This window comes from Petaurus breviceps, unplaced genomic scaffold (genome assembly GCF_028583685.1).
Source record: "Petaurus breviceps papuanus isolate PSGF00001 unplaced genomic scaffold, PetGlider_PUasm1.0 90683, whole genome shotgun sequence".
Classification (NCBI taxonomy): domain Eukaryota; kingdom Metazoa; phylum Chordata; class Mammalia; order Diprotodontia; family Petauridae; genus Petaurus; species Petaurus breviceps.
In genome coordinates, this window is record NW_027187308.1 from 6,148,614 (window position 1) to 6,168,728 (window position 20,115).

A 20,115-nucleotide genomic window follows, 5' to 3' on the forward strand; every position below is an offset into this window, starting at 1 on the left:
ATAACACTGAGGTTTTGAACCTGGGTGATTAAGGGTATAGGGGTGCTAACAACAATAATCACAGTTTTAGGAAGAGAGGATTTTTTTTGGGGGGAGATAATAAATTCTGTTTTGGACATGTTGAGTTTGATATGCCTATAGGACATCCAGTTTGAGCTTTTGGAAAAGCAGTTGATGATTCAGGATTGGAATTTAAGAAATAGATTAAGGTTGAATACATAGATATGAAAATCCTCTGCATAGAGATGATAATTGAGCCCATGGGAGCTGAAGAGATCACTAAGTGGAAATAGTATGGATGGAGAAGAGGACCCAGAACTGAGCCTGGGGTGCTGGGGACACCCAAGGTTAGTGAGTGCAGCCTCGATGACGATCCAGTAAAGGAGACTGAGAAGGAATAAACAGGAGAAACAGGAGAGGGCAAAGATACAAAAATATAGATAGAAGAGAATGATCAACAGCATTAAAGGCTGCAGAGGTTAAAATGTTTGAACACTGAGAAAAGTTCATTAGATTTGCCAATGAACAGATCACTGGTAACTCTGAAGAAAGCAGTTTCAGCTGGATGATGAGATCAGAAGCCAGATTGCAGAAGGTGTAGAACTGAATGAGAAGAGAGGATATGGAGAAGAAAAGCCTGCTGAGGGAAGAATTGATGAGTGGAATTTAGCAGAAAATGGAAGGAGAGCTATAGTATGACAGCTAGCAGGGAAAGTAATATGAAGTAAAATTTTTTAAGGATATGGGAGTCATAGATATGTTTGTTGGCCTCAGAGAAGAAACCTGTAGAGAAGGAAATATTGAAGATTGGGTGGTGGACAGGGATTGTAGAGAGGGTAGTTTGCTGGAGAAGATTGAAAGGGATGAGATCAAGAGATTGTTGAAAGCTTTTTCTTATCAAGGAGGGGTAAAGGAAACAATCCTGGGGGAATACATCTGAGTGATGTGAGATGAGGAGGAGGGAAGAGGAGGGAGCTCTCAGTAAATGGCCTCCATTTTCTTTTTTCAGTGAAGTATGAGGCAAGTTCCTCGGCTGAGAGAGGGTGGGGTATCATTGGAAGCTTGAGGAGAAATGAATAGGTTTGGAATAGCAGATTGTTATATGGGAAGGAAATCTGATGATGGAGGTGTAAAAGAATTGCCTTGCTACAGTGAGATCTAAGTTGAGATTTTGTCACATGTCTGTAGTGGGTCTAGCCAGAATGGTTTTGTGATTTTTTTTTTTGTAGCTCTGTTCAGCAGCATGTGAACTAGAATGAAGGTGTTTGGAGTTATCTAAGGTTGGGATTTAGCAAGGTATGATTGGTGGTAGGAGATGGAGGCAAAGGGTTGAAGAGTATAATATATTGTAGAGTAGAACTGGTTCATCAAGGGGTCTAGAAAGGGAAGGAGGAAAGTATGGCCAGTGCAGGGGTGATGGATGGTCTGTGAAAGAGCTGAGGGAAGTCACTGTGAGGACAAAGAACAGTGTTAGGGTTTTCAAGGAAAACATAAGGAAAGATGGAATGATAAAAGATTATGATCAGATCATAGAATTTTGGAGATCATGGACATGGAAGTAGAATACTTGTAGGTGATGACAAAAAACAAGAGTATCTGTGTGTAGCTGAATTAGACTATAGAAGAGTAGGTCATGGGAATTGAGTAGTTTAAAGAACTTGGAAGATAGGGCGTTTGAGGGAGCATCAGTATATTGACATCCTGTAGTATGAAGACAGGAGTTGAGGTGGAAAGAAAGACTGAAACAGGCACTAAATTCATTGAGGAAGGTAAGGCAATGTCTTGGGGATCCATCAGGATTTGGATTGGATGGCAAATTTGCATTAGGTGAACCTCAGAGGAAGAAAGGTTGCTGAGAGATGGCAGGAGGGGGAAGTCTAGAGGTGGAAGTGGGAGGAGAGTTTTGACTCTTCTACCCTGACCAATGAAGAATGGGCTGTGAGCCAAAGTACACCCAGTATGGGGTGACTAGGTGGTGCAGTGAATAGAGCACTGACCCTGAAATCAAGAGGACCTGAGTTCAAATCCAGCCTTAGATACTTAACACTTACTAGCCATATGACCTTGGGCAAGTCACTTAACCCCAATTGCCCTGCCCTCCCACCTCCAAAAAAAAAGCAAAAAAATAAAATAAAAAAAGTACACCCAGTACAGGAAAAGGTATCTAAGGATTCATTGTCATCATCAGGGAACTGTGTGTTAGTGTGAGAAGATGGGATGAGTGAGAAAGAAAAAGATTTAAGATGAAATCAGTTTATTAATTATGTAAACCAGATTCCAGAGCAGGGTGAAGATGTGGGTAGATCTGAGTGGGACATTAAGGAGGAAGGGGTAGGGTTTAGGGAGATAGGAATGGGGAGTTGAGGTTGGGGAATGGTGTTTATATACTGGCAGTCCAACGTTCAGAAGCACTGGGTTAGGGACATTTTAGGGGATAGAATATACTAAAAATTGAGGAATAAGTCCAGGGAGAGTATCAGTGGTTATAGTGAAAGCTGTGGGATGATACAGTGATTAGACTGTTAAGATCCTTACTCTATGTACAACTTTGTGGCAGGTGGTGGTGATGTGTTCTATGAGACCTAGTAAATTCACTCACAGCAGGCAGAAGCAGGGGATCTGGTCAGGGAGCAATATGAGGTGGATGGGTTTGGTATTTGTTTGGGGTTGATTTCTTGAGTACTGGAGAAAGAATTTTGGGTCATAGATACATCCAGGAAACAGGGATCAAGGCTGAATCAGTGCATGAAAATAGAGATGAGGGGTCAGATGGAAGTGATCCATCTGGTGGCCAGGTTGAGGAAAGGCTCACTGAAAGGGAAAGAGAGGTTGGAGATAGGTGGTTGGATAAAATCTAAAGTGTTTTTCTAAATAACATGCTTGTGTTTTTTAAAAAAAATTTCTGGGTTTAAAAAATTTTTTTTCTTTCAAATGACTTCTGATTTTCATGCCTGGCTTAATGAAGTGTGTAAAATTAAAAGAACTTCATCAGTGCTGAGTAAAAACAAACTATGAAATGTTTATGTGGAGCTTTGTGAATTAAATCATGCCTAATTTATGCTACTCAGACATGCTTGTAAGACAGATAAACATAACTAGCCGTGTGACTTTGGGCAAGTCACTTAACCCCAATTGCCCTTCAGAAAGCAAAAAAAAAAAAAAGATAGATAAACATAGCACACAGATGGGCTGCTAGCAAAGGTTCACTCTTGATCTAGTCAGACAGGAAAGACACTAAGAAGGGGTTAATAATCTTACTTAGTCTAGTCTAGTTTTCTCAGAAGAGGATTGCTGATAGTGGGAGCACAAACTCCTACAGCATTCCCTAATCACCTGTCTCCCAGGGGCCAATGAGAAGGGGTCAGTCAAGACAAGCACAACTTGTGTGCTCTCCTAAATCCCCTCAAGACTCAGTGGGGGCCAGTGGAGGCAAACACAGATTCCCTCCAAGTCTTGATGGGGGCCAATTAAGGCACACAGCATTCCAGCTTGTGTAGTCAACCTAAGGTTCCTCATTCATTGACCAGTACCCACCTGCTTTATAGGGCAACAGACAAAGAAGGCATCTTGCCAGCAATAGCCTCACAAGTTTACATTACTTTATCCCTGAAACTCACTGCACAGCCACATTGGATGTTTATATTATTTATCATTACATAATACTGCACAAATGTGGTGGAGATGTTTTGATCTATAATTATGGTGACTCATATCTAGTACCTGGGAACAAGAGATTGTTATGACTATGGATCCTGGGAAACTGAACTCTAAAAATAATAACAAAAATCCATTTCACACACTAAAATCCATCTTGCTTACACTAAAATTCACCTTACATACAATGCTCCTTTTATGTTGCTACTTAATAAGAGCTGAGGTTTCTACTTTGACTATTATCAACTATTTTCAAAAGAGAAAATCAATTTAACATACCAAAAAAAAATCACATGTTAAGGAATATATAAACATGCCTGATTTTCTCAAGATTATTTTATATTACAACCAAATATGGTTAGTGAGCTAGATAGCAGGAGTTATTAACCTGGCATCCATGAATTTGTTTTTTAAAAGTATTTTGATAACTATTTTAATATAATCAATTTCCTTTTTAATCTACTCTGTTTTATGCATTAAAAGCACTATTTAGAGAAGGATCCACAGGTTTCACTAGATTGCCCTGATACACAAAAACGTTAAGATAAATTATTATAGACATTAACTATTAGTCTTTGTTCTAGAAGCATCAGAATATCTTCTCTTGCAGTTTTCTGCTCCCTCATTGGTTATCCTTTGAAGATTCAATGCACAATAAACATTTGATTGCTGTAAATAGTAAATAAGCAATAAAGAGTATAGTGTCTTCTTTTGTACAACTCAATAATAGCTTATGTTTTAATGGAGTCTGAATATAACATAGTAAGATTTATGCCTCTTTTGTTTTTTAAGGCTTTAATACTCGAAACAGAGAATGTGAACATCAAGAAGAGAAGAACAGAAACCAAGAAGACACATATTCTGATTCAAAAGTGGTCCCCTGTCCAACTGCCAAGAAGACAAAGAAAAGACTTAGAAGTTATGTTCTTGAATATAATAATACTCCTTCTCTGGAGGAATCAACATTGCAGTCAGTAAGTTTACAGGATTTAGGTGGGTCTAATATGTGCAGTATTGATATTGTTAAATTATAGATTGTATATTTATAGAAAATTCAATAAAACATCTTAAATCCTGTTGTCCATCTACTTTATAATATATCAATCTATCTTTATTGGTCCTATGGTTTCATTGCTTTAGGAAGCTCTTGCTGTTGCAGATCAGCACCTTTCTGGCAATATATAGTACTTGTGTGCTGTAATTTGACAGTATAGAATTATTTTTTACTTCCATGGGTCCATAGTATTCAGGTAATAGAATGTACTGTTTAATTAATATTGTGACAAATGAAGAGAGGACAGCACCCAAACTATCTGGTGAAACAAATGAAAAGCCTGAGAGATAGTTTCTGAATAACTTATAATTTATTAATTAGGCTAGTTGATAATAAATTGATGGTCAGCAGGTTTTAGTAACCAAATGCAAAACCATGGAGATTACTGAATGCTTAAATGTCTTTGGAAAAGGAAGTTCCCCTGACAAGTGAAAATCAACCCTAAATGGTAAGCAATTAATTAAGGGGTAGACTTTAACGAGGAGGTAGGCTAAAAGTCTTCATCTCTTCCTGCTGAGAATGTGACTTGATCATGTGACTCAGATGCCTCCAGCAATCTGTACAAAGTAATCCATTTCTACCCTGAGCACTCTGGTTGGTTTTCTCCTTCATGAGCTGGGTTCCTCTAGATCACAATAGTGGGGGTACAAGGACATAGACTTACTTCCTAAGAGCAAGATTTACCTAAATTAGATTCTGTTTATCAAGTCTTCTAGCTGGTTGGGGTCCTGCCCAAGATGGAAGAGGATTTGGGCATTCCCATCTATCAGCAATGTCCTTCACAGACTGATTGATCTATAGGGACTGGTCCCTGGATGAGGAAATAGAAAAAGAAAACCTCAATCCTAATTTAATATTTGATTACTAATATAATAGGAGAAATAATGATTTCTTTCACTGGAAAGATTTGTCCTGTGGTTCATCCGAGACATCATTATGAATATTATTTATCATTATGCACTATGATAACTACAAAAGGTCTTAGAGATCAAAATGACTTTGTGCTGACTAATTTTGCTTAGAATTTGTTTTTTGAATATGTTCCTTATCTTTTTTTTTTTTTAAGTAATTGGGGTTAAGTAACTTGCTCAAGGTTACTTGCCCAAAGTCACATGGCTAATTTTTGTGTTAAGTGTCTGATGCCGGATTTGAACTCAGGTCCTCCTGACTCCAGGACCGGTGCTCTATTCACTGCACCACCTAGCTGCCCAAAGATAAGTCTTCTTGACTCCAGGTCCAAGCACTTTATCCACTGTGCCACCTAGTTGCCCCATAAATGAACTTAGTACTATGTGTATACTTTCCATATCAAAGGGATTAATATTGGGACAATTTGGGAATAATTCAAATCTTAGAATTTCAATGTAAAAGAGCTACAACTTCTGATTAGGTCTTGGTTTTCAGATTGTTTGATTTGTTTTATACTGTTAAGTTAGATGTTCTTGGCAATGCTGTTCTCTTGTTATTTACAGAAGTCAAAATATTTTTTAAAAGCATCAAAAAAATCTTCCTTTTATTATAGTTTAGTAAACAATACTAAGGTTTTTTTTATCTTTAGTCTCTGTATTTTTTTTGCTTCAAGGCCAATATGGTATTAAAATTTGTGTTTAATAAGGAAAATTTGAATAATACTAATGTATATTCTGTACATTATTTGTGTTGTGTAGAAAGAACAAGAACATGATTCATTGCCTTCTGAATGTAGAGATCCAAGTGAAAATGACTATTTGCATGATCTTAAAGCCTTACCAGGAAATACTCTGGAGACTGTGGAAATTGATTTTATGAAGTCTCCCTCTTTTGAGAGCCAGGAGATTGTTGTAAGTTGTGCCCAGGACAGCTTTTCTGACTCTTCAGCCACTGGCCCATTTCAGAACCTGAACCCAGTTTGCAGTGATGCTCTGGAAATTTCTTCCATTGTTGATAATGTCAGTATGTTGGTGACAGAGGCAGAAGTTCCTGTTCTAAGAAAATTGCCAAGAAGAAAGTATGAGGAGAAACAATTGTTGGTCTCTGTTGAACCAAGTAAGTATCAACTGTTATTTGGTGGCTGAACCACATAAAGATTTGGAGAACGCCAACATTTTTGGACTTTCTCCCCATCACCCACTTGCTTTTCTCCACCTCTCCCGAACCAAAGGAAACAACTTTGTATGTCATGATTGTGGAATGTGTTCTCTCCCTTAGAGACTGAAGGCTTTACTTGTTTATGTCATAGATCTTGCTATATTGTCTGGTTGGTTTAGTGGTAGTATGAGTTCTTGCTGGGGAAGTGTAATGCCAATGCAATATTCACAGTACTGATGGTGACTGTAAATATGCCAGCATAGTTCTCAATAACAAAATATAACAGACTCTCCATATAGAAGACAGAAGCAAAAATATTTATTCTGACACCAGCAAACCAAATCTCAATACCAAAAAGTCAAATCCATCATAGTGGCAAAGAAGTTAATACACCATAGCACAGCAAGAAGCCACACCATCCTTTAGCCTTCCCACAAACAAACACAAGCCTAACTGTTACAGCAGGGGGAAAATACTCACAAGACTAGCTATCTCACTGGGTGTGTCCTCTCTCTCCCACTGTCTAGCTGCTCAGACTCCCAGCTTCCTGTGGGCTCTGCTTTACCCTTCAGCAAACTCCTCCCACCACAGGCTCCATGTGATTAAATTCAGCCTATTAGAGGGCAGGGAAGATCTTCAAATTCCCATTCCCATTACAGGAAGGTATTTTATTAACAATTTCATAAGATATATATTTATTAAAGGACCCTGTAAGAGCCAGTATACTTATGTTCAGGAAGTTAAGGTACAGTGAACTTGTGTTAAATAGAACAGTTTATTGTTAGAGCTAGAACCCAATCTGCAAAGTCCTTAGTTGTTATTTATTTGGGCCTCCAAATCTCTTAAGAATGGGACAAAGTTTGTATTTACAGAACAGCTTTTGGATTGGGCATCAGAAGATTTGTCTTTGCATATTCTACTTAGTTATGTGACCTTGATCAAGTTACTTAATGTGGGGTACAGTTTCTTCATTTGTAAAATAAAGGGTTTTAGACTAGATTTTCTTAAATGTCCTTTTGAACTGTAAAATCCTGTGACTGGTAGAAAAACATATATATTCTAGAGGTAAGTGAAGCATTGAAGGACAACCAATTTTTGAAGTTTCCATCCTGTTATGATGACTTCATTTAGTTATTATTTAATCTAAATTGTAATTAATTTAATTGTAATTAAATTGTAACATTTAATATCAATTACAAGACTTTTCTGATGGTTAATGATAGCAATTCACTTTAAGAATACGTTTTTCTTTTTTAGTTGTTGTTTCCAGTGATGAAGAAGGGTCTATCGAACAAAACAATTCAGACACACTTGATTTACAACCTGAACAAAGCTATGAACTTGTCATTAAAGATGGGGAAAGAGTATCTGAGTTGGAGTTGTCAGAAGAAACACTTTTGAGAGCATCTAAATCTGTGCAGGTAACTCAATCCTGATATAGTATCAATATTGACTGATAATTCTTTGTTTTTATTAACAAGTGTATTATTCTAATCAAAAATACTTTTAAAAGTTTTTATATGTAACATATAAATACATACATGAATACACACATATAATGTAATCATGTTATCTGTCACAAAACATATAATTGCTTTCTCATTTTGAAGTAAAAGGACCATGCTGCTTCATCTTGTCATGCTTCATCTTCTCCTTTTTTCTCCTTTTTTTTTTAAGCAATTGGGGTTAAATAACTTGCTCAAGGTTACATGGCCAGTTTTTTTTTTTCCCTGTGGGTATTAAGTATCTGAGGCCGGAACTGATCCTGGGTCCTCCTGACTCTGGGGCCGGCGCTTTTACTCATTGCGCCACCTAGCTGCCCCTATCTTGTCATTTCTAACTCTCAGCTGAAAGGTTCTTTTGATTTGGATACATTTCTTCTTTCTTTGTGATTCCCATAGGTCATTTATTTAAGTAAGTATGTTTTCCTTGCATTTGCTAAAACCAGAAATCCTATTTTCCTGGTACTTATGTAATACTAAGGCTAAACTCCAGTATCACAGCTATTGGAAGTTTTGGTTTCTCTTTAGCATTCTGTTCAAATTTTCATAAATGATATTATCAATTAAAGGTATTGAAATAGTAAGCAGTGCAGTATATGTAATGAGTCAGGAGATGGATAGATTATCTTGTTCAAGGAATAAAAGGAAGCCAATGTTACTGAATTGAAGAGTATTTGAGGAGGGGTAAGAAAGTGTAAGGTGTAAGAAGACTAGTAAAGGAGAGGAGAAGGCTAGACTTTGCATGTCAAATATAAGACTCATGCCCAGCAAATTGGCAAAGATGAAAAAGGAATGAAGAATAATACAATGATATTCTTATTGTAAAAATTGTTCTCTTAGTTCTGCTCACTTCATTCTCTATTACTTCATACAAGCCTTTCCAGGATTCTCTTAAATCCATCATTTTAAAAAAAATGGTATAGCAGTATTCCTTTACATTTCTATACCATGATTTTTTTTTAGTTGTTTCTCAATTGATGGACGCTGCCTTAGAGTCTGGTTCTTTGCTACTACAAAAAGAGGTGATCTTAACAGTTTTTGTTCATATGAGTCTTTTACCTCATTTAATTTCTCTGCAATATAAGCCTAGTAGGGGTATTGATATTTCAAAGGGAAAGTGTGGAATTGAATTGTTCAGTCAGAGGTCAAGACTGGTGATCTTGGAGAATTTAGTTAGAATAGGGGTGATGGTTCCAGAAATTACCAAGGATTCAAGGGATTGGAGGTCATGCTGAAGATGAAGAATAGGTTAATTAGGAATGGGACACAGGGAGAGGTGGAATTTTAGAAAATTATGTTGAGGTAAAAAAATTTCATAGTTCTTGATTATGGAAGTAGAACACTTGTGGGAGATGGCACTATCAGGTGTGTGACCTTTGTTGTATTTAGCTGAGGTAGAGTGAAGTTCATGGCAATTGAATAGGCTGATGAACTTGGAAACCAAGATATTTAATGGAATAGCAGAAAAATAAAGTAAAAATAATGAAAAAATTTAATACATGAAATTAAAAGGCTTTTGCACAGCAAAATTATTGCTAATCTAGGACATAATTATTACCATCTTAACTATCCACAAAACAGAAAAATACTTAATGACTCAGTCTGAACAGACCTCTTCTTCTTCTGTAGTGATGGTGTCAGAAAGTGCCATACAGAAGTAGATAAATGAAAGACAGACAAGAAATTATCTTTTTGTATATATTGTAATATAGATGTATATTCATATATGTCTATATTCCCTTAAATATCTTCCAAGTATATGTTTGTGTGTGTGTGTATATATATATGTATATATAGCTAGATATAGATATACCTATCTATCTGTACTTATGTATAGAAAGATATACCTATCTATATTTATCTTTTACATGTCTGTATTGCTAAGTGTAAGATTAAGTTTTGGGATGGAAAGGAATACTCACTTGCTTAAGAAAGGAGGGAGAATGACCTGGGAGCAAATAGATTACTATTATTACTAATAGATATTACTATCCTAGCCACTAGAATCTTGGTAGGGTCATATATTTGAATAGATTGAACTTAGAAATGCTATAGCCATTAAAGAGACTTTGACCTGATCACTTACACAGGAAAAAACAAATGAATGAAGAATTTGTATTACTCAGATTTGATGTGCAGTTGGATAGATGTTTAGAGAACTTTGTTCATCAGTATATTTGAGAAACATTATAAATGGACAATATTGGGCCCATAATTAAACCAAAGGAGGAGTGCATGTCTTCAGGAAATTTCATAATTCCTTTAATGACCTCAAATTTCACACCCAAATAGGAAACAATTATTTTAATGCCAGTATACTACCACTATTGTGCTATAGCTGTCAGGTTTAGAACACAACAGCCTTTGAAGAATTGAGAATGAGCACCACACAGGTCAATGGAAAAGGGCACTGTGGATGTGAGAAGGATGCAACATATAATAAATGAGAAACTTCAAAGAACAGAGAAGTAAAGGATGACATCAGGTAAATATGGAATGGGAAAAGAATTTAGACTAGTTTTGTAGTGAGGACACAGTGAGGGAAGACAGGTGGATAACCTTAGTGCTTCTGTGGTGTCTCTGCAGTATTAGGAGAGCCTCAAAAAGCCCTCTGGCACATTAAGTGGACCCCCTCTGGTGACCTTATGGACAAGAAGAAAAACACAGGATAGGTAGATGTGGATGAGTTGAAATCTGAATTTTTGGAATGAATATCCAGATCAGTGAGATCACAGATCCATGGGAATTACTTTTGCATACAGTTAAACAATTTATAAAAAAAAATTCAGTTGAGTTAAAAACCTCTAAATGAATTATACTTACTTAATAGCATGCAAGTTGATGTATGAAATGACATCAATTAAGAAACTGTGTAGTATTACCATGTGAAAATGAACACAATGAAGCAGGTGTCACCAAACAAATACTAAAATTTGTACCAGTCACCTTTATGGGAGTAAGATCTCCACTTTCCTCCATTGTTGCAATTAGTGATGAGATAATAATTTGACTATTGTTATTTAGGGGCAACTAGGTGGCACAGTGAATAGAGTGCCAGGCTAGGAGTCAGGAAGATTTTTACTCAGATATTACTAGCTGTGTGATCCTGGGCAAGTCACTTTAACTCTGTTTGCCTCAGTTTGCTCATCTATAAAATGAGCTGGAGAAGGGAATGGCAAACCACTTCAGCATCTCTGCCAAGAAAACCCCAAATTGCCTCACAAAGAGTCAAACACGACTGAAAATGACTGAATAGCAAAATTTACATACTACATTGAGCCTAATTTTGCAGAATAAAGTCTATAGTATTGAAACCTGAGAATATATTCACTACAAAGTTACAGTCTTGGAGGTCCTAACTGAAGGACTGTGAATCCTCACTAACAATGCATGTGAAAAGAAAGACACTGAAATACCTTACAGCTTCTCCACCTGAGCTATTAATCTGAGTACATGGATTATAAGAAAATCTGACTTGTTATTTTTAAGATTCTAATTATGTCTTACAAATTGTGAAGACTTAATGAAACTTTTCTTTCTCTTTACTCCACTTATTTAAAAAAAAAGTTCAAATTATCCATCTATTTTATTGCAGATATTTTGGGTTGGGCCTTGTTCAGGCCAGTCCCCTGATATTATATTTTGAAACAAAATGAGATACACGTGTATAGGTTTTTCAGTATTCAACAACAACAAAAAAGATTTACTTAGCCATAGGAGGAGAAGGCTATTCAAGAAGGATCAGCTGTTGAGGACATCTTGAGTTGATTCGACTCAGGGAAGCACCCTCTTAGTGAGCTACTTTGTGCTTAGGTGATCAGGAAATGATGAAGCCTTCAGTCCCTTGAGCCAACTAACCCTCAAAGAGACACTCAGTGCCTTTAAAGGAAAATTAGTCTTACTTGCATATAAAAAGAGGGCTTAATACCTGCCTATCTCAGCAGACATCTGTGATGGGGATTAGTTTCCTGCCTTTTATTTTCTTCACATAGTTGTAGTGAGTAAGGGTAGTAAAAGGATCACGATGGTGAAGAAATTCTGTACTGATAATGTGAGCTGGGTCAGAAGCTGGTAGAGGAAACATCATCTGTCTAATATATATGGCACACTGAAAGGGAATATGAGTGGAGGCTGGGCAGATGGGAATACAAAGAAAGTCTAAAAAATGTAATATTGCTAAGGAGAATTTAGACAGAACTGTTAAGTTTGAATAGGAGCAACATATTATCTGAGTCTTTCAGTGATGATGAGCAAGCAGCATCTGCCTCTATAGGTAATAATAAGCATCTAGATATCACAATGGTTAAGCAAATACGATTGGCATGACAGAAAGTATTGTCTTAGATTCACACAGTTGCCACTCCTGTGCTCACCAGAAGTTACATTTTGGTTCACTGGAGACCTCTATTAAAACTGAATGTCAAAAATGAATCAAACCTTTTTGGGGGAGGTCTTTTGCAGTGAATAACTGAAATAGTCAATTTCAGTGAAATTGATTTAGATTTAGATCAGATATAGGTTATGGAATTCATTTTGGGAGAGACAGTTATTTAAAACAACTTTTTTTTTTTGCAAGGTAAACTCATTGTTTTTGCTGAGCAAGATGCTGACCAAAATGGTAGTTTGATTTTGATCAAATTTCTTCTTGGTGTAAATTGCAGCCAATGGCAAATCACAGAATGATACTTGAAAGAGAACTTGGACATGATTAAATTTAACTTATTTTTTTAGATGAGAATATAGGCTAATTCATTATGTAATAATGAATATATAATAATATAATATTAATATATTATAGATAATAATAATAAAATGAGTGTAGTAGAAGACATTTAAAACTGAAAATGTACATTAATTTTTTTCAGTATTTGATGTTCATTTAATACTTAATGTAGTTCATTTTATCCTTTATTTTTTTCTAGGTTTCACCAAATGTATTTTCAGAAAGTCTCATCATGGACAATTTTTCTGGTATTATACCCAGTGATGAGATGGATCTACACTTGGATATTACATTTACCTCTATTTACATTGGCAGCAGAAGAGGAGTTTCTAGTGGTTGTGTTACTGTAAGTATTTTTAGCTTGAGATATTTTTGTAACTGATCACTAATAAAACATTTATGAATTTCTTTGAGTGAAAATAGTAATAGAAGGATTTAGAGATTCATTTTTATAAGATGCTTTAGATTTTTAAAGTAGTTTTTGCTGTGTTCAGTCCTCTCATTTTCAATTCTTATAATTTCTAAATATTCAAACTATAACAATTGCATATATTTACATAGAAATTTTAGATTTACAAAGTGCTTTACCTTCCAGGGTCAGAAACAGAGGCTCACAAAAATTGGATGATTTGCCTAAATTCACAGAGCTAGTAACTGGCAAAATTCTAATTGCAATACTTGTCCTCCAACTGAAAGGCTAGTTTTCTTCTACTATACCTACTGCAATTATTTTTAAGCATATCATCCTTTATTACTTCTGTTTTGATGTTACTTTGAGATAAAAAAAATGACAAGTTGTGTGACCTTGACCAAAAGTTTACCTCTTTGCACCTCAGTTTTCTCACATGTAAAATGAGAGTGTTGGGCTAGAAGACATCCTTTTAAAAATTCTTTGATTCTGGGGCAGCTAGGTGGCACAGTGAATAGAGCACCAGCCCTGGAGTCAGGAGGACCTGAGTTCAAATCTGGCCTCAGACACACAAAACTAGCCATGTGATCTTGGGCAAGTCATTTAACCCCAACTGCCCTATTTTCCCCCCTCCAAAAAAAAATTCTCTGATTCTCTGATTTTAACACATTCCTTAAAAAACCTTGTATTTTTTTTACATAAGAGCAAAAGTATCTGAAATGTACAGTAATATGATATAACAATGTTTAGAATTCTTCATGTTCCATATTAAATGGGGACATGTGCACTATATAACTCAAATTAAGTTCTAACACTTAGGTGTACTGGAAGTCCTCAGCTTAGGAATCGGTAGTTTTGTAAAAGTTCATTTATAAATCATTTATTTTGTTTGGAACTCTGAAAGCATTTCCTCCCAAAGATAATTTTATAAATGGTGGCCACGTTCCCAGGCTAGTCCATAAAAGCCCATTAAACCTTGAATGTTTTTATACTATAGTACTGCTTTACCTGTCACATCCCTGCCCCTTAGGATTTGATTGGTATGAGTGAATTCAGTAATTATTGGACCTGATGATAAGAGCCTTGCAAGAAAGCAGGACATGATCTAAATCCTGATCCAAAACAATAACTAGTATCCTTCTGAATCAAGCTAGAGTTTTCCTCATAGCAAAAATCCAAGAGGTTAGACAGGTGGCAGGAATTTGTATCAGTAGTCCACAGCTCTGAAGGCAATATGGAGTCGGGGAGCACATAATACAAAGGGGAACAATGGGTTTGGCAGATGGTCGTTTAATGGCAACTTTTTTACCTCAGATCAAGGATTCTTAACTTGGTCTCCATAGAGTCTGTCAGGTTGGGGAAAATAATTGCATTTTATTTTTTTCCCACTAAACTTAAATTTGTAATTCTCTGAATTTTATTCCCAATGTTATTCTGAGAAGGGATCCATTGATTTCATCAGACTGCCAAAGGAGTCTGTGATTCAAAAAAGATTAAAATTACAAAGGAAACCAATTGTATTGAAATACAATTCTTTTTAAAGCTATCTTTAGTATATTTTATTATTTATAATAATTGTAATTAGCATTTATATGGTGCTTTAAGGCTTGCAGCTTCCTTTACAATTATCTCATTTTATTTTTACAACATTCCTGGGAAGTAGGTACTATTATAAGGTAGGTATTACTTTAAAGATGAGGAAACTGAGGCAAAGGTCAAATGACTTGCCCAGGGTCACATACATCTACTTGTCTGAGGCTGACTTGAGGTCCAAAGCTCTCTTCACTCAGCCATCTCATTACCTCTATATATGGAAAAGGGGGGATGAAAATGAGAGCAAAATAGTTAATGATCAAGGGGACAAGTGTCTAGAGGAGACAGGAGAGGATGGGATCTAGCACTCAAGTGGAGCCTTGGTACAGAAAAGGCCCACCCCTTTCTTTAGCAACTAGAGCAAGGAGGAGGGGATGGGGAATGATGAGTTTTGAAATATGGAATGGAGAACAGGGAGCATATCAAGTCAAGTCACCAAGCATTTATTAGATGCTTATTGTGTACACCATGTTAAATTTGGGGGATACAAATACAAGCAAAAAGAAAGACAATTCTGACTTTTAAGAGCTTCTCAGATCATTTTTTTTTTTTGCTTTTTGGAGGGTGATTAGGGTTAAGTGAAGTCTGAGCTCATTATTAAGAGATGACATAAAAGGGAGCTGAAAAGCTGGGGAAGGAGGAAAGAGGAGGTAGCCTCATGGAGCCATGGGGGCAAAGTCTGAAGAATGTAAAATGTTAGTTCTTCAAAATGGAGTTTCTGGGAAGAAATCATGAATGGAAAAAAGGGAACCACAGGGTCAGAGAGAGAATGCAACTGAGGTATGGTGATAAAGCCTGGCGATGGTTTCTGTTTTCTGAATAAAGTAGGTGAGATCCTATTGGGGAGAGGAGAGAAAGGTTTATAGGAAGTTGGAGAACCGAGGAGAAAATTTGGAATAGTTACTGTCTGATAGAGTCAAAGAAGAATAAAAGGATTGCCATGTAACAGTGAGGGCCAAGTTGAGATTGGAAAGTATAAACTTTTTTTTTTCTTTTGGCTTTTTGGAGAGCAATTGTGATTAAGTGACTTGCCCAAGGTCAAAAGGCTAGTTTTGTTGTTGTGTGTGTGTGTGTGAAGTGTCTGAGGCCGGATTTGAACTCAGGTCCTCCTGACTCCAGGACCAGTGCTCTATTCACTGTGCCACCTAGCCACACCCAGAAAAAAACTGTTGAGAACTGTATCTCTGTTAGGGTAGTTAGAAGGAGAAGGACATGAAAAGGGGAGGAATGCTTCTCACAGATTTTGCCTAGGACTAGCCTTATATTTCTGTGTTATTTTCATTGTGACATAAAACTTTCAGTAGGAATATATGCTTTATAAGGAAAACAAATTTATTGCTACCAAATGTGTTTTATAAGTCTATAGGCTCATTAAAAGCATTTTAGCAGTAGTTTTAGACTTTCGCTCCATTTGCTATAAATTGCAGTCATTTTAAGAATTTTGTCTTAGAAATCCACTTTCTTAAATTTTGGCAAAAAATAACACTTTGGGCTAAATGTAAATAACAGTTCTTTGAAAGTACTAGAATAAAAAAATTTATTTGACTTTATTTAACTGGATCTTTTTAGCCAAAATTTATAGCCAATGTATACAGGCTATTGCATATTTCCCTGCCATGGTTTGCTACTTAAATAGCAAACAAAACAACCTCTCTACACAAGATCCTAGCTGACTTGTACCAAAGGAATGTGAATTATCTAATTTGAAAAATCCATACTACAGGTACACAGAGTAGGAAAACAAAGATAATGGAATTTTTTGAGAAATATAATAATGATTAGTGGTTTGTATTATTGCAAATTTATTTATTTTATAAATGTAGGAAGCCCAGTACTTCAGTGATTTTTTTTTTTTTTTGCTATTTTTATTGAATTCTCTTACTAGTTTATTTGGGCAGAGCACATTTGCTTGAGGGCCAGCATTGTGGATTTGAACCTTGAGTGGGGACCACTTTGCTTTGTACTATTCCAAATTCATTACAAATTTTGGCCAGGCATCTCACAGATTTGTTGATTGTGAGAGAATGTGAATGAATGAGTGCAGATTCGTCATCTCTAATTATATAAAATTCATAGCAAAATTTCTACAATGGGATGGTATTTTCTGAGCATAATGGAAATAAAATTTTGGTGAAGTTTTAGAAAAGTAATGGTTAGGCAAAGGAAAGTGGGTTTAAAAAGTGTCTAAAAATAAGGAAAAAGTATGGGGGAATGGTAAAGCAATGTTTTGAAATATATAAGAACTTGGGGGGGGGTTATGATATAATAGTGACCTAAATTAGGTGGAATATTATGTTCTTTCCAGTCTGATAAGAAAATGTGGCTTCTTCATTTCTGCATCAGTGAAACAATTTTGTATGTGAAGGAAGACATTATTATAATTTAATGTTTATTGAGACTACCTAAGTTTTTCAACTTAAGTTTTAAAACTGAACGTATGAGAAATAGATTATGTGATTCTTACATATTTATCACATGAGAATTTAAAATTAGAACATTTACTTAGTTGGCTGATAAAGGGACATAATTTTTATAGTACAGGATGTGAGCTTATGATTTAAAAAAATTGAAAACAATTTTAAGTAGCAACTTGGCAAAACTAACTTTTACTTTTTAATTTTCCTTTAAGTTCACGACAAAGTTTATAAAGATTCCATTTCAAGGTAAGCAATTACTGCTTTATGACCTACTCTCTTCACTGTAATTCTGTGCATAAAATAAGTTATTTCTGCCAATTTTCCTTGAAAATATTTTGAATCACTTTTTTCTTTTCCAAGTACTTTTTTGTTCCTAATTGCTTTTCATTGTGGCCACTTAAGCGTAACTAAAAAATTTAATATTATACAGACTAAAGTCAGCTTAGTAGTGTTCAGCAGTTTTGGCATTATTGATTTTGAAAATGTCTTTAAAATACTAAAACTATTCTCAAAATAGTGCAGTGTATATATATGTATATATGTATATATATTATAGTATATAATTTGGAATTATGATAAATAATGGCAAGTCAGCTCATTGTGCTTTTCCTGGGAATAATTGAACTAAAGCTGTAATGGAAAACTTAAAAAAATAATGGAATTGCTTGGACATGTGAAAATGGATGTATCAAAGGAAAACTTACATAGGGAGGAGCTTGAGGAGTAGTAAACATTAAAAAACAGTATTTTAAGATATAGAGGAATTTGCAGAGATCTATAATAGTAGACTAAATGAAGTATATTTTTATATTATTTCCAGTTTGATAAAGGAAATCTTGGTTCTTCAGGGTTATACCAGTGGAGCAGAAGTCTTGGCAAGTTCTACCAATCTTGAAAGACTTTGAGTACGAGCCCAGTGATTCACCATATGTTTATGCACCTAGGATCAGAAAGCTAAGTTTGGTGAGGCTCATAATTAGGTTAGCTCGTGGTTTTGGCTACTATAACTCTTCAAGACCAGCTGCTAAATTACAGAGGGGTTGATATCTTTGTTGATAGAGAGTGTGCAGACTGATGAAATTACAGATCCTTTAGACATTAAAATAATAAAATGCTGGGAAATTCATCTCATACTTGTGCCCAGGCAATCCAGAGCATTTTATTTTTCATTCAAAAAACTAGACTAAATACTTACGTTGCAAAAAAAAAAAAAAAAAAACAAACCAAAAAAACAAACCCAGGATAGAGAGGTGATATTTTCTCCTGAGGTTAGAGGAGAATTGATGAGGTAAATGAGGTGAGTATTATTTTAAACAGGAGCAATAGAACAAAATGCCTCTGTTCTAACAGTGAAGATAGGAACAAAGGCTGTAAGTATAAATTTATTTCCGCAGAAATCCACTCTGCAGAAATTTGGAAGTAATGAATCAGGGTAATGATGTTGATGTTTAGAAAGTTAGCCATCACAATATTTATATCACACTAAGTAGACATACTAAGAAGCCTACTTAGGGTAATACAATAAATTACTGTGAAGTATCTCAACTTTAGTAGTTTAGAAGAAAAAATTAATCCATAAATATTAGAAAGTTTCAGTATATTATTAGTACTCTGTGATGTAAGCATAAAAATTTTTAGAGGAGTCACAGTTGGAAAAGTTTAGTGTAGAAGGAATGAAAAGGGAAAACAGTAACTGATAGGAAAGAGTCATTACCTGGGAGGTTTAATAAATCAGTTTATCCTGAAGTTTATTGTGTTTTATTGTCCTTCATAATTTGTTATATATAGTCCATGTAGTTGAATTTAAGTGCTTATGGGGGAGAAGGGAAGCTTTTATTACAAAGATGTCACTCTTACTATAATTATCAGTAATTCACCAAGTATGAATTGAGTTTTGATTGACTTCTGAATAACTAATACTGCTTCATGGTTCTTTTTTTTTTATTTTTGGAGGGCAATTGGGGTAAAGTGACTTGCCCAAGGTCACATGGCTAGTTTTTTTGTTAAGTGTCTGAGGCCGGATTTGAACTCAGGTCATCCTGACTCCAGGGCTGGTGCTCTATTCACTGTGCCACCTAACCTCCCCATGCTTCATGGTTCTTACTGAAAACATTCAGTCCTTTTCAGATCATAGCTCAAAGTGAGGGATTTATATGGTCTAAGTTTTTAACCTAAGGAAACTTTTTAATAAATTATAATAGGAATTGCATTTAATAAACTAGACCCTCTAAGTTTTAAGTATGATTAATGGTTAATTATCATACCTGCTTCTTGATTTTGATATGACATTCCTTCTTGTATTTAGTTTCACATCCTTAAGGTAAAGCTCAGAAATTCAGTTAATGTTTATTAAAATTCTACTATGTATAAAGCACTGAGGATACAGACACAAAAACTCTAAAATAGTCCCTTCCCTTAAGGAGCTTATATTCTACTAGAGGACATAACATGTTCACATATAAGTAAATGTAAGGTAATTTGAAGAGGGAAAGAGTATTAACAATCCCTTAGTTAAGTCTTTTAGGAAGATAAGTTGAGAAAGGCAGAGATGAGGTGGGGATGGAGTTACATTTCAAGAATGGGGGGAGTGACTTCTGTGAATTCATGAATGGAAGTGGAATGTGGAATTCTGAATGTAGGGCTAGCAGGGTAATATCCCATTTTGTTTTTTAACATAAAATTCATAGAGGATAGTA

General features: G+C 35.5%; 1 protein-coding gene across 7 annotated transcripts in view; it reads left to right on the forward strand.

Moving 5' to 3' along the window:
- SENP7 (SUMO specific peptidase 7) overlaps positions 1-20,115 on the forward strand; it is a 213,577-nt gene that overhangs the window by 129,426 nt on the left and 64,036 nt on the right. For all 7 annotated transcript variants that reach the window (XM_069065320.1, XM_069065322.1, XM_069065323.1 and 4 more), the window contains 5 exons: positions 4,447-4,628; positions 6,376-6,733; positions 8,033-8,196; positions 13,200-13,346; positions 17,632-17,665. In XM_069065320.1, coding sequence (XP_068921421.1) covers positions 4,447-4,628; positions 6,376-6,733; positions 8,033-8,196; positions 13,200-13,346; positions 17,632-17,665 — 885 coding nt within the window. The remainder of the gene's footprint in view (positions 1-4,446; positions 4,629-6,375; positions 6,734-8,032; positions 8,197-13,199; positions 13,347-17,631; positions 17,666-20,115) is intronic.